A 14,124-nucleotide genomic window follows, 5' to 3' on the forward strand; every position below is an offset into this window, starting at 1 on the left:
ATCTACAATGTGGGTCCCACATTATCATATCGGGTAATCACTCTGCGTTACAATATTTTTGATCCAAGATAGGAAAATCATCCCGATCCACGGAGTTTAGTATGCACATGTGTGCAACAGAATTCGAATGCCATCAAGCGAATATTTCCGGGGTACCTTTTGTTGCAGACACCTTGGACCAGTCAACGCCATCTTTCCACAACACCTAATGGGGGTATGGGCTCCAAATTCTGACTGGTGACTAGTCTGGCAGATCGTGGTCAAGCTTTGTTGTGAAGACCCTTGGCCCCTTACAAAACTCCGAACGAAGCAGACTCGCTGTCGTTCCTCTCTACTTGTGCTACAAGGGTGCAACATTGTGTCAACTTGTGCCTCGCCAGTGGGCAAATGGAACAACCCGCTACATGAGACGAAAAGCCACCTAGGGTTTCGGGATCGAGCAACAAAACCAACGGCGAAAATGGATCTCCACACTGAGATATCAAAGCCATGTATAGAGGGACGATTGCTATTCACACAAAAACGCTTCAATTATGTCAAATTCGAACAGAATCTTGATCACAGCCGGCCCGTCCCAATTAAAAGCAATGCTAGAATCCACCGCTCCTAGGAATGTGAGGCTTTTTTTCCCGTTCTCTCCTCCCGTATCATCAAAAGCTCATTCATGTCCGACGGAGGGGGAAAAGGTTATAGATTCCACTAAGTAATACCAACTTCATCATTCAATTCGAGAACCACACGGCGTATCCGAATCCTGGTCATTTCATGTTATACCCTGGTGGTATCTCAAAAACAGAGATCCTCTTGTGCTATGGCGGGGTGGCTTCCACGAGTAAGGATGGTCCCCTTGCTGGCAATCATTCTTGGACGATCACGGAAGGGGCCTAAAATTGGCATGCACTTGGAGAGAGGACATTATGGGAAGGGGCTCAGAATATAATTTGCGAGGTAGCAGATGAGAAGTAAGGTTGAGGTCGAGCCTTTCGTACGCGTGTACGTTCGGCTGATGGAACTAGAATTTGCCAATTCGCCACTTCAACGTGTCGCAAGATGCGAAGGACTGAAGTAAATGTACTCTGGGCTTCGTGCTCCGCTCTCGGAATTTTCCGAATTTACCCCTTGAATCTGTTCACCCTGCGGACTCTGCCCTTCCACTCTAGTCGAGGGTAAATCATCAGCTTTCCCATGGGCAACATTCAAGATCTCCAGCAATCGGTCAGCCGTAAGATGATCATGCGATCCCTCCATACGGTGTGCATATCGTAGTCTTCCACGCTGAAAGATCCACTCGCCGCCTTGTTGGTTCCAATTTCCACCTCGCAGACCCGCCCATCCCCGTTTCCATATTTGTTTCATTGTTTGCGCCAACCCAGTGGAAAATGTGAAGTCCGAGTACGGAGGTGGTTCAGTGAATCCACCGGTTCTCTTCATCTGGAGTTTTTCGTATATTCCCCCAGTTGGATCGGTGTAGATTGGGAACTCGCTTGACGTTTCTTCCATATAGGGCACGATAAGGGTGTGATCTCCACAGCCGAGGATGATGACTTGCGCTGGTCTGGCGCACTCGGGCACAGTGTCCAGTAATTTGTTGGTCATTTGTTTCGACAGGGTTCGGACGTAGTCTTGGTCGTAGACGCAAAAGAAGTGACGTACTGGGAATGTGTCAGCTGGCCAGTTGATATAATCGTGCGATGAGGAGGGATGCCGCTCACTAAAGATGACAATAGTAGTTATTGAATCGCCTTTTCCTGCCACCAGTTCCCCAAATCGAACTTTTTTACCCTTCTCCGATTGAATCTCCAACTCGTAAGCTTCATGGAGGGTATCATCGGTCAGAAACTCCGGCCCTTCATCTGGAAAGTTCATATCCGCGATATCTTGCTCCAATAATTCTCATATATGTCAGTATCCAGGGATTTGAAGAGATAAATTTGAGTGAGAGCGAAAACGCCCCGAAATATATATGACGTCAAGACCCTGCTCGTGGCAAATCCGGGGTAATTAGGACCACATGAAACGAACTTAATTACTTTAATTAAGCTTGATTTTAGTCCACGTAAAATTCGGAAATTTAACCGTATTATATAGCGCCTAGGTTTATGGGGATACATGACTACATACTGTAGGTAAGAATGGTCGATCCATTCACTGCTTCTATGTGTACTGTTCCGGCATCAGACAGTCCCTAAACGTTGCAGAATAATCAATTTCCCCGGAGAAGCAAAAAAACGAGAAGTCTTGAGTCAATGTACTTAATGATGAGGTAAAACTTGATATAATTATATGGGAGTCGCCCGCAGAATATGTAGAAAACGAACATCTCTGTTTACGGGGTCCACGGGTAGAGGGGCCAGAGCCCCACGCCCTACCCGCGCCCACCTCGCCCTTCCACGCTATTTTAGGACTTGTTTTTTCTCACTCCCAATGTACACCACATCACTCATTGCAATTACAACGCGTTCTTTTGTATTATTTCAAACTTCAAGTTTGACTTAAGGTCAAATTCCGACGTTTTTCAACATGTCCGGTGCCGCACAAAAGATCCACATCCTAGGTCTTGGCAGCATTGGTACCTTCGTCGCACATTCGCTGCGCTGTCTCCCCAAACCACCTCCAGTGACTCTACTTCTTCATCGCAAATCTCTATATCAAGAGTATGCCTCCAAGGACGGGAAAATCCGGTTACAGGTTGGAGAGCAGGGAATCCCACAAGAACAACACGGATTCGAATTTGAATCGATGAACGGGTCTGCAGCCTCGTCGGATCCAATTGACCACTTAATGGTCTGTGTCAAAGCATCAGCAACAGTCTCTTCCCTTGAACCATTAAAGCATCGACTTGGTCGGAATTCAACAATCTGCTTTTTCCAAAATGGTATGGGGCAAATCGAGGAGCTGAACGAGCGAATTTTCAAAAATCACTCAACAAGACCTGATTATTTATCTGGCATTGTGCGTCATGGAGTATATATGAAATCGCCAACTGAAGCTGTACTTTCTGGCGTCAATGGCTGCATCGAGATTGGCAGAGTACCTTCTAAGGATTCAACTTCTACGCCACCGAGTTCTCAATTTTTGCTCGATCATCTATTGCGGTCACCGGCCCTTCGTTGCACGAAGCTAGATTGGACGGATCTATTACATGTACAACTTTTGAAGCTAGCAACGAACTGCGTTCTCAACCCCTTGACGGCATTGCTTGACGTCCGCAACGGCGAAATAAAAAGCAACCCTGCAATCGCGCCCCTTGGCCGCAGTCTCATCAAAGAGATTTCTCTTGTTCTCGAAAGCTTGTCGGAATTCAAAAATCTAGCTGGCGATTCAGACCGCTTTTCACCCACCACACTGGAGAAGGTGATGTTGGACACGGTTGAGAAAACTGCTAGTAATTCTAGCAGTATGCGCGAGGACATCTTAAAAGGCCGAGCTACGGAGATTGAGTATATGAATGGTTGGATCGTCGATCAAGGTGCCAAATTGGGCATCCACTGTCCTACAAATGAATTTGTGACGAATATGGTGTTGGCAAAAAGCCGTCACAAGCCATCTGGAGGACTTTGACCCTTTGTGTTAAGATATAACGAAATCTGGGCATCGAATAAATAAACCATTTCGACGTGATAACCCTGAGACTAAGTAGCCAACGCTCCCCCCCGTGCGATTTGTGTTTTCATTTTCGCTGTTCTAATCCAGTATGATTTCCGAGAGGATCCACGGAAACTCTAGAAGTGGAGGTGCTCCCGTACTCGTATCGATAAATCGGCACTGATCTCCCCATAGATGCAAATTGAAACTTTCTATACGCGTATCCGTCGGAACGCCAACCTGTTTTAGTCATGCATGAATGGAGTTTCGTATGGGAACCAAATGTTCTGGATTCGTTTCACGCGTCGATGTGACAGTTCTACACACAGACTAAATCACCACACATCGGCGGAGCATTAGATTTCTGTTAGGCATGTTGAGCCAGAAAAGGACTGATCCATTTTGTGCTGGATTTGCTGCTCATGAAATGCGTAGGGATTGATCCAGCCATTGCAAAGCAACAATAGATGCCATACTACATTTCTGCGTTGTTGTGAAGTGCATCTTTGGGGGTGTTTTGCAGTCAGATAATTCCTTATCGGCACGTGAAGCGATAAACAGCCGACGTCATCGCCGATGGCCGGTCTCTCATGACAGCTCAGCTGTTACCCGCAACGTTACAACCATCCACAAATTGTCCATCTGAATCTTGAACGCCACGCCCAATTCCTCAATTCAAAATGTCTGGTCTAGCAATCATCCGCCCTGCACGGGCAACCTCAATCCTGCGCCGGGTCGTGCCGTCCACAAAGCTCACCCCTCGCACACTGCACAGTCTATCCGACTCCAAGCTCCGCACCAACCCAGGCAAAACCCAATTGACCTCGCTGCAATTGCGACCCCTTTCTTTTCCCACGCCAACTACTAGAAGCTTCTCTTCTCTCAAAACCTCAAGCGGCAAAGCGGAAGCAGACCTCCTAGTCGAGGAATTGCAAGAGCTGTACGAAGTCGCGAAAGACGAATTTGAAATCGCCACCGAAAGCACCGATACCTCCACCATCTACGCAGCTTCGGATCGGGAGTCTGCGCGTGATGCCCTGAACCAACTCTCTTCTGTTTATGGGCTCTACACAGCGAAGCCTGGGGAAATTGCGAATGACAATGCGAGTGAGGAGGCGGAGGGTGACGGGACGATTATTGAGACGAATTATAATCCCGCTGAGATTCCACAGGGTGTTAAGGATGAAGTCCGCAGACGGGTTGGGCAACGCATTCGGGAGTTGAGGTCTGCTGTTGAAGCCTTGGAGGAGAGGGCTATGGAGCATTGAGTTTATTTTGTGTGTAAAACTACTGGGTCAAATTTGATCCTAGGTTGTATATTTTACGATTCGAGTAGTGTCTGGCTTGTTTGGGATCTACTTTAGACAGGGCTGATAGAACTCCAATTCCGACTTCCCAAATATGACTTTTTCATATGCGGATAAAAACAGTCATCCGAAAGTGGAGAAAGTATTACTCGTTGTCAGCTATATTGTAGTTGATAGGGCTGTACAAGGTCTTTCATCAAATGGCAAAGGTTACCTTTCCTCGAGGAATTTATTCTCAAGTCACGCTGGTAACCACATGAAGGATCAAAAAAATAATGCGTAGAAATGTACGGAGTAAGTTTTCGCAATTTCAAATGTGGGATGTGGGCTTACTTTAGGTGGTGCTCTCACCAGAGTAAACATTCCTATTACAGATTAAAAAGCAAATTCAAGTGAAATTTTCTAACCACTCTACTATACTAGTTCTTGATGGCCCTGGTCGAACGTTTTAAACTATAGACTAACTGCCTATCATGACAAGGAATATGGCCAATAAAATACTGTATAGAAACCATTGTGGAGCGACCGGATGTGTACGGAATAAAAGGTCTTCTGTGCACTCCTAATTTCCTGTAGCCTTGCAATTAATTCAAAGGAGGTCAGCGGGCTATATACAGTCGGAAAGAGGAATTTATTTTCACCTATTGAACGCATCTGCGGAAGACTACATGTCGGCTCACAAAGGAGGCGGAAAATTGCATTGTGCACGAGTTGCGTTCTAAGTCTCAACTCTTCTATACGTAACTCTATAGCTTAGCCCCTCTACATAGCACTCGGGGGAGTTGGAGGCACTTAGGTAGATAGAGTCCCACAGCTGACGTTAAACAACAACACACGTTTATACAGTGCACAATGATGATAGGTCTTAAAGAAGGCCTTCGAGCTTAATTCTAGCAGAAATGGTTGAATGAAATACTTGATAGATACAGAGATTTTCAAACTTAAGGGCTCTGCCCAGCAGTGTTGAAATTCTGCCAGGTTCAGCTGTTTATATGGATGTCTAGAGATGAGGCCGATAGCTAGTCTTATGCTTCGAATAGCAAGTGAAATAGCCACCTCTTTAGACATCGGAGATAAAAGCCCATTGCACAAAGATTTATATGATATTTCTGAGTGCCATTAAAACATATATCAGATTAAAATGATGCTTGGCTTTGTTGGATAAAATATATGCCAATTTGCCTTCGACATATTGTGTGCCACAATGGAATCGAACTTGATAATCATGGGATTGTATTAAAAGTAGACTTTACAGCAGCATATTAAAACAAAGTATGTGCATCAAATCAAGGTAGTCATAAGAACCTGCACTTCAAGAACGGGTTCTCGCGTTGAACGAATTTGATCGACCTCCCAGGTAATGGGGAGCTTATTGCATCCACACTCCCCACCTTACGACTCATTGCAAAAGGAACAATAGGCGGCGAATCCGAATAGTCCACAGGCAGTTCACGTGGCAGAGTTCGTTCAAAATGACAGTTCAGGGAGTCTTCCGCGTCGCGTTGTCCTTGTGTAAGTTCCTTTTTACATCGTTCGTGGCTTCATCACACGCGGGATCGTTCTACATCCAGAAACATCTAAAAATCATCCAATCAAACCTACAAAGGTATGACAGATTCTGATTTATCTTTTGATTTAATACCAACCCTAACAGACTGCGTTAGGCTTTTTCCCCGGTACTGATCGTCAATCTCGACAAAATGTTCGGCATACGACTGACCCGTTCCACTCCCAAAATGTCTTGCCCGGATGAGCTAGAGGAAGAAGATGATGCGATCGACGGTGTTGCTGAATACAAGGAAGCACGTGCAAAGTTCGTGCTGTTTCTCACTACTCAGGCCAGTTTGATCACACACCAGCCCAAGCCTGACACTCTGGACGACGTTAAGATCAACCTGGAGAAGCAGAGCATTGTGCTTCTTAACGAGATCATCAGGGCTGCTCTGTACATGGCCACCGACGCGCCCGAGCACCCCTTTGTCCTGGCAAAGCAATTTGGGTGGTATGATGAGGAGGTTGTGAAAATATGCCGTAGCTTGAAGCAGAGGCTTCCCCTTCTGGCCAAGCGGCTGAAGCGCAATGCAAAGTGTGACATGTGTGTCAGCTTTTCCTTGCTCAACATTGTTGAGGACCTGGAGTTCTAATGTATTCATATGGATTGGTACCCATCCATGGGCCACCTTTGCTCATTTGTAGCAATCCCGTCGTTGAGATAAATACATAAGAGCGAATATGACTTCAAAGGACGTTTTATTTCATTTTTCAAGTAAAGAAATCTCAGTTACTCCCAGCTACTTTTTTTTGTTTCTAAGCCATGGCAATTCACTCAAATATTAGTCTGCTCCCAATTTCAGCTCACTATTCATGTCCAGAGAATTCTTCTTCCGGTCTCTAAATCCTCAATCTCCTTCTGCAACTGTTTCCGTCTTCGTTTGGAACCCACATCCTCTCCGGCTATCTCTTCCAATGCATCGTTAGATAAGTCATTCACCCAAGTCGGTGATATGAGTTTCATAGGTGCTTCAGGCCCAGTCACGAGGTGACAATCAACTGCTTGCATGCAAACATTGTCAACAAACCTTTTGCGAGCCACTTTGTAGTAGGATTCCAGGATATCGTGAATGTCCTGGACAGTATGATCCAAGTTGCTCATGTTGTGCTGGGCAGTAAGGTCGCTGAGCCGCACGACCTCTCCCTGTGAAAAGTTATCGAAGACCTTGTCGGCGATGGCAGCATTGAATCTCTCTTGTCGACTACAAAATTCGAGGTGTTAGCTGCCGTGACTTTGATGCAATTTCAAAAAATTCAAACATTGACTCACGATCTTTCGAGATTATCATTCAAATAGTGGTTCAATGTCATCGGGGTTCCTCCCCGCTCGACTTCCAACAAGAATTTATTCATTGACATGCCTCGACGATAAGCGGAGAAGAGGTCATCCCTGAGGGCTGACATGATGCCAGTAAATAGTTGGTGATTGTTGCAAATATCATCAAGAACTTCACTTATGAAGGCGTGAACATAATTGATGATATCGCTGACATATCCCCAAGCCAAAACAGGCCATTTCACTGTCTGCTTTCTCATGAGAGTTGATAGCAACGTGTGGTTGAAGGTACCAATCTCAAAGCCCCGAGAAGCTTGATAAATGTCCTTGATCCATGGGAGAATGGCCGACTTAAAGGAGGCCTCGATCTCTTCAGTTTCAACAAGAATTTCTTGGAGATCATGAACCCCGGTCGACTTTCGGCTTTCTATCATAATTTGATCCTGCTGCGAACTGGCCTTAGGATTGACTGAGTTTAAAGACTGATCTTCAACCATTGAAGCGAATTCAAACAAGTGGCCAGATGACTCGAGATCATCGGAAAACACAGAGTTTCTGGAGGAGATATGGGTGGCCAGCCGAGAACAGTTTATCTCGTCGAAAATTTTATGAGCTCCATAGTTGGTAGCAGTTGCATGTCGGGTAATGTCTTGGAATGCGGACACAATCTCCAAAATAATACGTCTCTGCTGTTCCGGTGTATCTCGCTGCGCTCCAAGGGATTCCAATGATTCCTTGGACTCCCTAAGTCTTTTGATGACTTCAGTGCGAACCTGAATATCAGAAAGACAACAAGTTAGTATTTCTGCATTATCTGAGAACAGTTTTTACTCACAGAGGGAAACTCCCGGCGCACGGTGGCTGTGAGCAACTCTTGGAGGCGGGCCTTGAGCGCGCCGATACCGTAGTTTTCAGGAACCACTTGATTCCAGGGAGACGTGTGATGAAACAGTGCTTCTTCCGTATCACGGTCAACATTCCCATTAGACATTTGCTTCTGGCTTAAGTTCCGAACAAGAATCCAGCCAAGCTGCCCTTTAGCATTGCCATCGTTGATGAGTTGAACTATTTTACCTTCAGCTCCCTCGTCGACAAGGTCAGGCTTGGTGAGGATTCGCAACGTTCTCAATTCCTGGGGGTCTTCGTCGCGGGCCATCTCAACGATTTCCTGTGTGGCAATATCCACATTTGCCGGGACAACAGCAAGCATGATGGAGCGAGGGTTCTGCATGTATCCGAGGACCATGCTTCTGACCATGGCAATGTCATTTTTTGTGGTACGCCCGGAGGTAGTGTTCTTGAAGATTCCCGGCACATCGATGATACTGAGGTGACTTTCATCGGGGCCTTTGATCTCAAGCTCTAACACGTTGTCTGAGAAAGTCGGCTTTCCATCGTCATCTTCAGAGGACAGGCCCATTATCTCGTGTACCTGTGGCGTCTGATTAGCGAAAAGGCTCACCATAGCGCCCGTGGGCGTTTAGTTAGTTACCTCGTGCATCATTCGGGAGAACTCCTGCGGACTGAGAGACTGGAGCCCGGAGGCCTTCCAGGTTCTGACTTTTTGGTCCTGTTTTGCATCGAGATTCGAGGTGGGGATTATGCAAGCAGAAATTTCTCGATCCCTCAGACTTGGCTCACGACGGAAAATGATCTGAGTTGCGAAGCGAGTACATAGCCCGCTGTCTCGTGGAAAGTTCAACTTGGTCAAGCCCTCCAAGACAGAACTTTTGCCACTCGATTGGTCACCAACCACAACAAGTTGGGGGAGGTTCACATATTTTCCCACGCCACACGCGAATAGTTTGTCAATTTTTTCGTTCAGCGCGCGCTTTGTCAAGTCTTGGCCAGCAAGGCTCCCACCTTCGACGATCATCGCACCGGATAAAGCCGATGGCGGGGGAACTCAAAGAGAGAGATAGGCAAGCAATTCAAAAAGATAGAGCACTTGTATACAAAAGAAAGGTGCTAGTAACATGTACGTGTGAAGGAATGAAGGATGAAGAGTGAGCAATGAGGATAGAAAAGTGGATGAGGGAAAAGGGAAATGGTGTTGAAGATATAGGAGGTTGCACAAAAGGTGGTGAGACGTGATGCGTGGATAGCTCGCATTCAATCTCTTTGTTTACATAAACTTTCTCTCCATATGACTTAATATAGAAAGATGCCAGCAATAATCATTGATCAATGCTATTACTACAAATATCAACCTTTCGGGTTAGACCGCAACGCAAATCAATGAGTTCATTTGAAGATTCTCTGGCAATAAATCATCCTGGCAATGGATGAGTGAAGAGTAGCTTTCAGAAATCTGAGCTTGAAAGGAAAATATTACATCCACAGAGAGATACCTAGGTATACGTTTGCTTGTTCTTTCACTTATACCTTGTCTTTTCAGCTTTCCCATATGTTAAAGCTCAGTGAGGTCGTACTAAATCTCAGACAAAGCAAAAATGTTCTACCACTGTATCTCGACGAACTTACATGTTCATTGATGCCATATAAGCTTTTCAAAATCAAGACCAAAGACCAAAATTGCTCTAAATTACCTCATTTCTAGTTAAAGCCCAACTCATTATACACATTGTTTACACCCATGCGTCGCCACTGGTTCGAAATACTGTTAGGATTCTCAGTAGTGACCCGAGGAGCCACAGGAGGATGGAAAACCTCGTTGCTCATCAGTTCGGGAGAACTGGCCGGGGTAGGGGATTCAATAGAGGGAGGAGTTGTCTGACCGTCATCAGAGACAGTACTTAGGCACCTTGATTTCTTTTCCTTGAAGACATACTTCTGTGGTTTTACAGAGCTTTCCGGGTTAGGGACCTTCTCAATGGCGGCGAGAAGTTCGGCAACTTCAAAGAAATTCTGGGCCTGATATTCCTCCTCTTTGGGGGTGGATGTATCCTTCGGGGTTGAGATAATGCCTGTAAGATGACACTTGGTGTTAGCCTCACGACTAGATATACGACCATCGTTATAGCGACGGATAGACCGCCGCTCGCCATCCACTTTACGATCGGTTGTAAATCCATTGGGGTTCATACCTGGAGCGCAAACGTTTGCAGTCTTGGGTGATTTGTTAGTTGCGCCCATTCTGTCTGTTAACTTGCTTAGAGATCTAAATTGGCGGTAAATTTCAGCTTTCCCTGGTCAGATAAGTAAATACGGTTGGTTGGAAATGGTATGATTAACCGCTGGATCAATCAACTGAATTCGCAATTCTGCAGGAGATGGGAGGTTTATATAGTGTAAGGCCAAGTAAACTTTCGCTGATAGTAGCCACAAAGTCATTATTGCCTTTGTATAGTTTATTGCCCTTTGTTAACTCTTTCATAGATTGAAAAACGAGGATCAAATCATTCATTGAAGCTAAAAAAAAGTCCACTGCACAAACAAAATTAAAGAGCCTCCAGCTTCTGACACTCCATTGAGCCTATAACTTTGCTCAGATGATCCTTCGGGCGTACTTCTCTCCGTTCGCTCAAAACTATCATTGGACTTATGGCATTCGGAATTGTGACTGTTGCTATGTTGCTAGTATCTTGCTAGTATCTGAATAAATCTCTCTCTGATCTATGAGTCTTACGAAGATGAATAGGAACTAAGGTTAAATGACTTAATTTAACATGGGCCAATCATCTGGTATAAAACATCCCGTTATTGAGACCATAGTTGCTTCAAGTGATGGACATGTTTCTATGAAGCTATATAGCCACGGAACAGGGGGCGAGTAATCAGTTCTCAAAGTTAGATTTAACGAATGCTGACCTTGCAAGCCAAAACCAAGCCTAGGCAATTTCAAGCTCAGCAGGATACTGCGAAAGCTTCCGAAGACTGGAAGAACAGTATAAACCCAGACAAGTGGAGTTTTGGAGATAGTAAAGAGGAAAAAGGCCTTGCAGCCGTGACGGACTATTCGTTTGGATCACGTATTGGATCTGATGGAGAAAGTGATGAGTGAATCTGCGTTGACGCAGAACATGCAAATATTCTCGCAACTTATGACTACCTTTTTGTTATTCTGGAAATATTTCGTAATAGCTAACATTTCTAAATTGTTTATTAAAAGTTCTTTTTTCTCAAATGGGATCAAATGGAGTATTTCCTCGATTGGCACCGGTTCTTGTTCCGTATATGATACATATATAGGTCGTAGAAGCTGCAAAACGCGTGAGAGCCGAAGTTCTGTTACTCGAACTTTTAAACAGTATCCATAAGCAAAACTTCAATAAACCCCGGATTTCCAACAGGTAACTCAACAACAAACCTCCAAAGCGCCCAAACATCCAACTGATCCTCCCCACCAGATCCATCCTGGTCAATCTCAAAGCTTCTCTCACCATCAAACCTAATCAAAGCGAGGCCCACTGGAGCAGGAGGAATCTCCGATGAAAAATGGGTATATCCATACGCCTTAACGTGCTCCTGGATTCCATTCCACCTAGGTCGCCATTTTTGGAATTTCCGGGTCCATTCTAGATCAGTTCCGGCGTCTGCCAGGGTTGCACTCATTTGCCATAGAAGGTAGGATGTGTTATTCCACCCCTCAGACTTACCTGTTGCACCTAGGAATGGCTGGGAGTCGCGGCAGATGTGAAAGTTAAAAATGGCTTGTGGTTCTGGGAGGGAGGATAGAGATGTGGATAGGTGGACGAGGTCAAAGGAATTAATTTCTCCAGCGTCTGAGGCTTCGTCGTCTGCTTCCCAGTTGTCGTTTGGGTCGATCGTCGGGGTTGGTAGAGGACTTGAGTAGGACGGCATTTTGACCTTGATGGTGGTAATCTAGTAAATGTGACTTGATACTGATAGACAGTATGTGTTGAGGACTTGGATCTTGTATTCCCATATTTAATCTGAGCTCAGGTATTTAAGTACTTTGGATCTGAAATTATATGGAAGTTGAATCATAAAGAAAGCTTTGTTCTCTTTGTTTTTTCGCGCCTTTGAGCGACCTCGAACTGCCAAAACACAATGTCTATTACGGAAATGTATCTGCATGGTTCTTTGTACAAAAAAAGCCATTCGTGGTATAACAACCGAATCAAAGACATGTTCAACAAAAGTAAACATCGGTTGACAGAATGTAACCGGCAGAGGGAATAGGGATATCCGCAAAAGTTCTCTCAACTAAAAGTCTAAAAGTCTTCATCAACGTCACCAGCACGTCCAGATCCCCTCATACCATCTTTCTCTCTTCGCCTATTCTCCAGGTACAATCGACCTCCTTCATACAAACTAAGATACAACCCCAATGCAACAGCCGTCCACCCAGCCCGAATAAGACCGCCGCAAAACAACCCTTTAACTCCCTCGTTCTTCAAGATATCCCTCCCAACAGCGAACGCACCACTGCTGGACCTCTTATCCTTCCCACCGGCGGTAAGCATAACCCTGGTCTTTATAACATCAACAGGCGTAGTAACAATGGCGGCAAGACTCCCCGACATGGCCGCCGAGATCCCCGTCAACCCAGCACACTCAATCAGTTGACCAGAGCGCGATTGCGCCTGCACAGCTGTACCCTTCTCATTTTTCCACTTCTCTGTAAGTCTCGTGCGGATGTATTCGAAAAGCGGAAACTGTAAAGCTGTCGTCGGCAGGTTTCGGCCTACTAGTGCGGTATACCCAGTCCAAAGACGCCAAGGTTGGTGTCTGAAGTGGCAAAATACTTGAAGCATTGCACTTTTATTTTGATGATAGTTTGAATTTGCTGTCACCATTTGCGCATTTTGTTTGAGCACTTCTGCCGGTGTGAGGATGAGACACGAGACCATTTCGGCGGTTGAAGATGCTAAGCCATTGATTATTGGTGTTGGGAGGTTGTGTGAGAATGGCAGAGTTATTGAATGGAGAGTTGACGGTTTGTTGGTGTTGGTGGATGAGTTGTACAGCACGCTTTTTACTGTTTCGTATGTTGTGAAGAATGCCCCGGCTAAAGTTGTTAGGATTGGTTTGGGTGTTTTTGAGTTACGAATGCGTACATGATGGGATTGTAGAAAAAACCACGCTCCACACGCCTTGATAAAGACCTTTGAAAAGTACATTGCGCTTTATCGTGCCCGTATGAGCATCTTTGAACACTTTGTTGTAGTTTGGTGATTGAATGCGTGTTTTGAGCGTGTCAACCGGGTAGACTATGAAATCTACCACGACTGCAGCGAATGCACCCGCCTATATGGTTAACAACGAATTGATGTTAACTCTTCATCTTGTCTGAATGAAATGTACACGTGGTTATCGTGTTGATCAACATACGACCCAAATATCGGTATGGCTGTTGTACATGTGGGGAAGGTTGTAAGGATATAAGCCGGCAGAAAATGTTTGAACTTTGAGAGTTTGAAAAAACACAAAGCCAACGAAAAAGATAAGTAGTAAAGAATCGATAGATTCCAGGATTAC

At 45.2% G+C, this 14,124-nt stretch overlaps 9 protein-coding genes across 9 annotated transcripts; 4 read left to right on the top strand and 5 right to left on the bottom strand.

Annotated features, from left to right (window-relative positions):
- Nucleotides 1-533: 533 nt before the first annotated feature.
- On the top strand, nt 534-888 carry N7529_007790 (uncharacterized protein; the record flags this gene model as incomplete). The annotated part of the gene is made up of 2 exons (XM_057243317.1): nt 534-631; nt 705-888. The coding sequence occupies 2 exons, from the start codon at nt 534-536 to the stop codon at nt 886-888; spliced, it is 282 nt and encodes a 93-aa protein (XP_057094855.1).
- Nucleotides 889-1,035: 147 nt separating this feature from the next.
- N7529_007791 (peroxiredoxin-like family protein) lies at nt 1,036-1,866 on the bottom strand (the record flags this gene model as incomplete). Its single annotated transcript, XM_057243318.1, has 1 exon — nt 1,036-1,866. One exon carries the CDS (start codon nt 1,864-1,866, stop codon nt 1,036-1,038), a length of 831 nt encoding a protein of 276 aa, XP_057094856.1.
- A 654-nt stretch (nt 1,867-2,520) lies between these two features.
- On the top strand, nt 2,521-3,561 carry N7529_007792 (ketopantoate reductase family protein; the record flags this gene model as incomplete). The annotated part of the gene is made up of 1 exon (XM_057243319.1): nt 2,521-3,561. The coding sequence occupies one exon, from the start codon at nt 2,521-2,523 to the stop codon at nt 3,559-3,561; it is 1,041 nt and encodes a 346-aa protein (XP_057094857.1).
- Nucleotides 3,562-4,265: 704 nt separating this feature from the next.
- Nucleotides 4,266-4,853, top strand: N7529_007793 (uncharacterized protein; the record flags this gene model as incomplete). The annotated part of the gene is made up of 1 exon (XM_057243320.1): nt 4,266-4,853. The coding sequence occupies one exon, from the start codon at nt 4,266-4,268 to the stop codon at nt 4,851-4,853; it is 588 nt and encodes a 195-aa protein (XP_057094858.1).
- Nucleotides 4,854-6,628: 1,775 nt separating this feature from the next.
- Nucleotides 6,629-7,036, top strand: N7529_007794 (uncharacterized protein; the record flags this gene model as incomplete). The annotated part of the gene is made up of 1 exon (XM_057243321.1): nt 6,629-7,036. One exon carries the CDS (start codon nt 6,629-6,631, stop codon nt 7,034-7,036), a length of 408 nt encoding a protein of 135 aa, XP_057094859.1.
- Nucleotides 7,037-7,254: 218 nt separating this feature from the next.
- Nucleotides 7,255-9,595, bottom strand: N7529_007795 (dynamin family protein; the record flags this gene model as incomplete). Its single annotated transcript, XM_057243322.1, has 4 exons — nt 7,255-7,645; nt 7,714-8,492; nt 8,555-9,151; nt 9,212-9,595. The coding sequence occupies 4 exons, from the start codon at nt 9,593-9,595 to the stop codon at nt 7,255-7,257; spliced, it is 2,151 nt and encodes a 716-aa protein (XP_057094860.1).
- Nucleotides 9,596-10,275: 680 nt separating this feature from the next.
- Nucleotides 10,276-10,815, bottom strand: N7529_007796 (uncharacterized protein; the record flags this gene model as incomplete). The annotated part of the gene is made up of 1 exon (XM_057243323.1): nt 10,276-10,815. The coding sequence occupies one exon, from the start codon at nt 10,813-10,815 to the stop codon at nt 10,276-10,278; it is 540 nt and encodes a 179-aa protein (XP_057094861.1).
- Nucleotides 10,816-11,922: 1,107 nt separating this feature from the next.
- On the bottom strand, nt 11,923-12,483 carry N7529_007797 (uncharacterized protein; the record flags this gene model as incomplete). The annotated part of the gene is made up of 1 exon (XM_057243324.1): nt 11,923-12,483. One exon carries the CDS (start codon nt 12,481-12,483, stop codon nt 11,923-11,925), a length of 561 nt encoding a protein of 186 aa, XP_057094862.1.
- Nucleotides 12,484-12,857: 374 nt separating this feature from the next.
- N7529_007798 (putative mitochondrial carrier protein) lies at nt 12,858-14,007 on the bottom strand (the record flags this gene model as incomplete). Its single annotated transcript, XM_057243325.1, has 3 exons — nt 12,858-13,654; nt 13,704-13,893; nt 13,978-14,007. The coding sequence occupies 3 exons, from the start codon at nt 14,005-14,007 to the stop codon at nt 12,858-12,860; spliced, it is 1,017 nt and encodes a 338-aa protein (XP_057094863.1).
- Between the last annotated feature and the right edge of the window lie 117 nt (nt 14,008-14,124).

The sequence above is a fragment of the Penicillium soppii genome, assembly GCF_028829465.1.
Source record: "Penicillium soppii strain IBT 18220 chromosome Unknown utg000006l, whole genome shotgun sequence".
Lineage (NCBI taxonomy): Eukaryota > Fungi > Ascomycota > Eurotiomycetes > Eurotiales > Aspergillaceae > Penicillium > Penicillium soppii.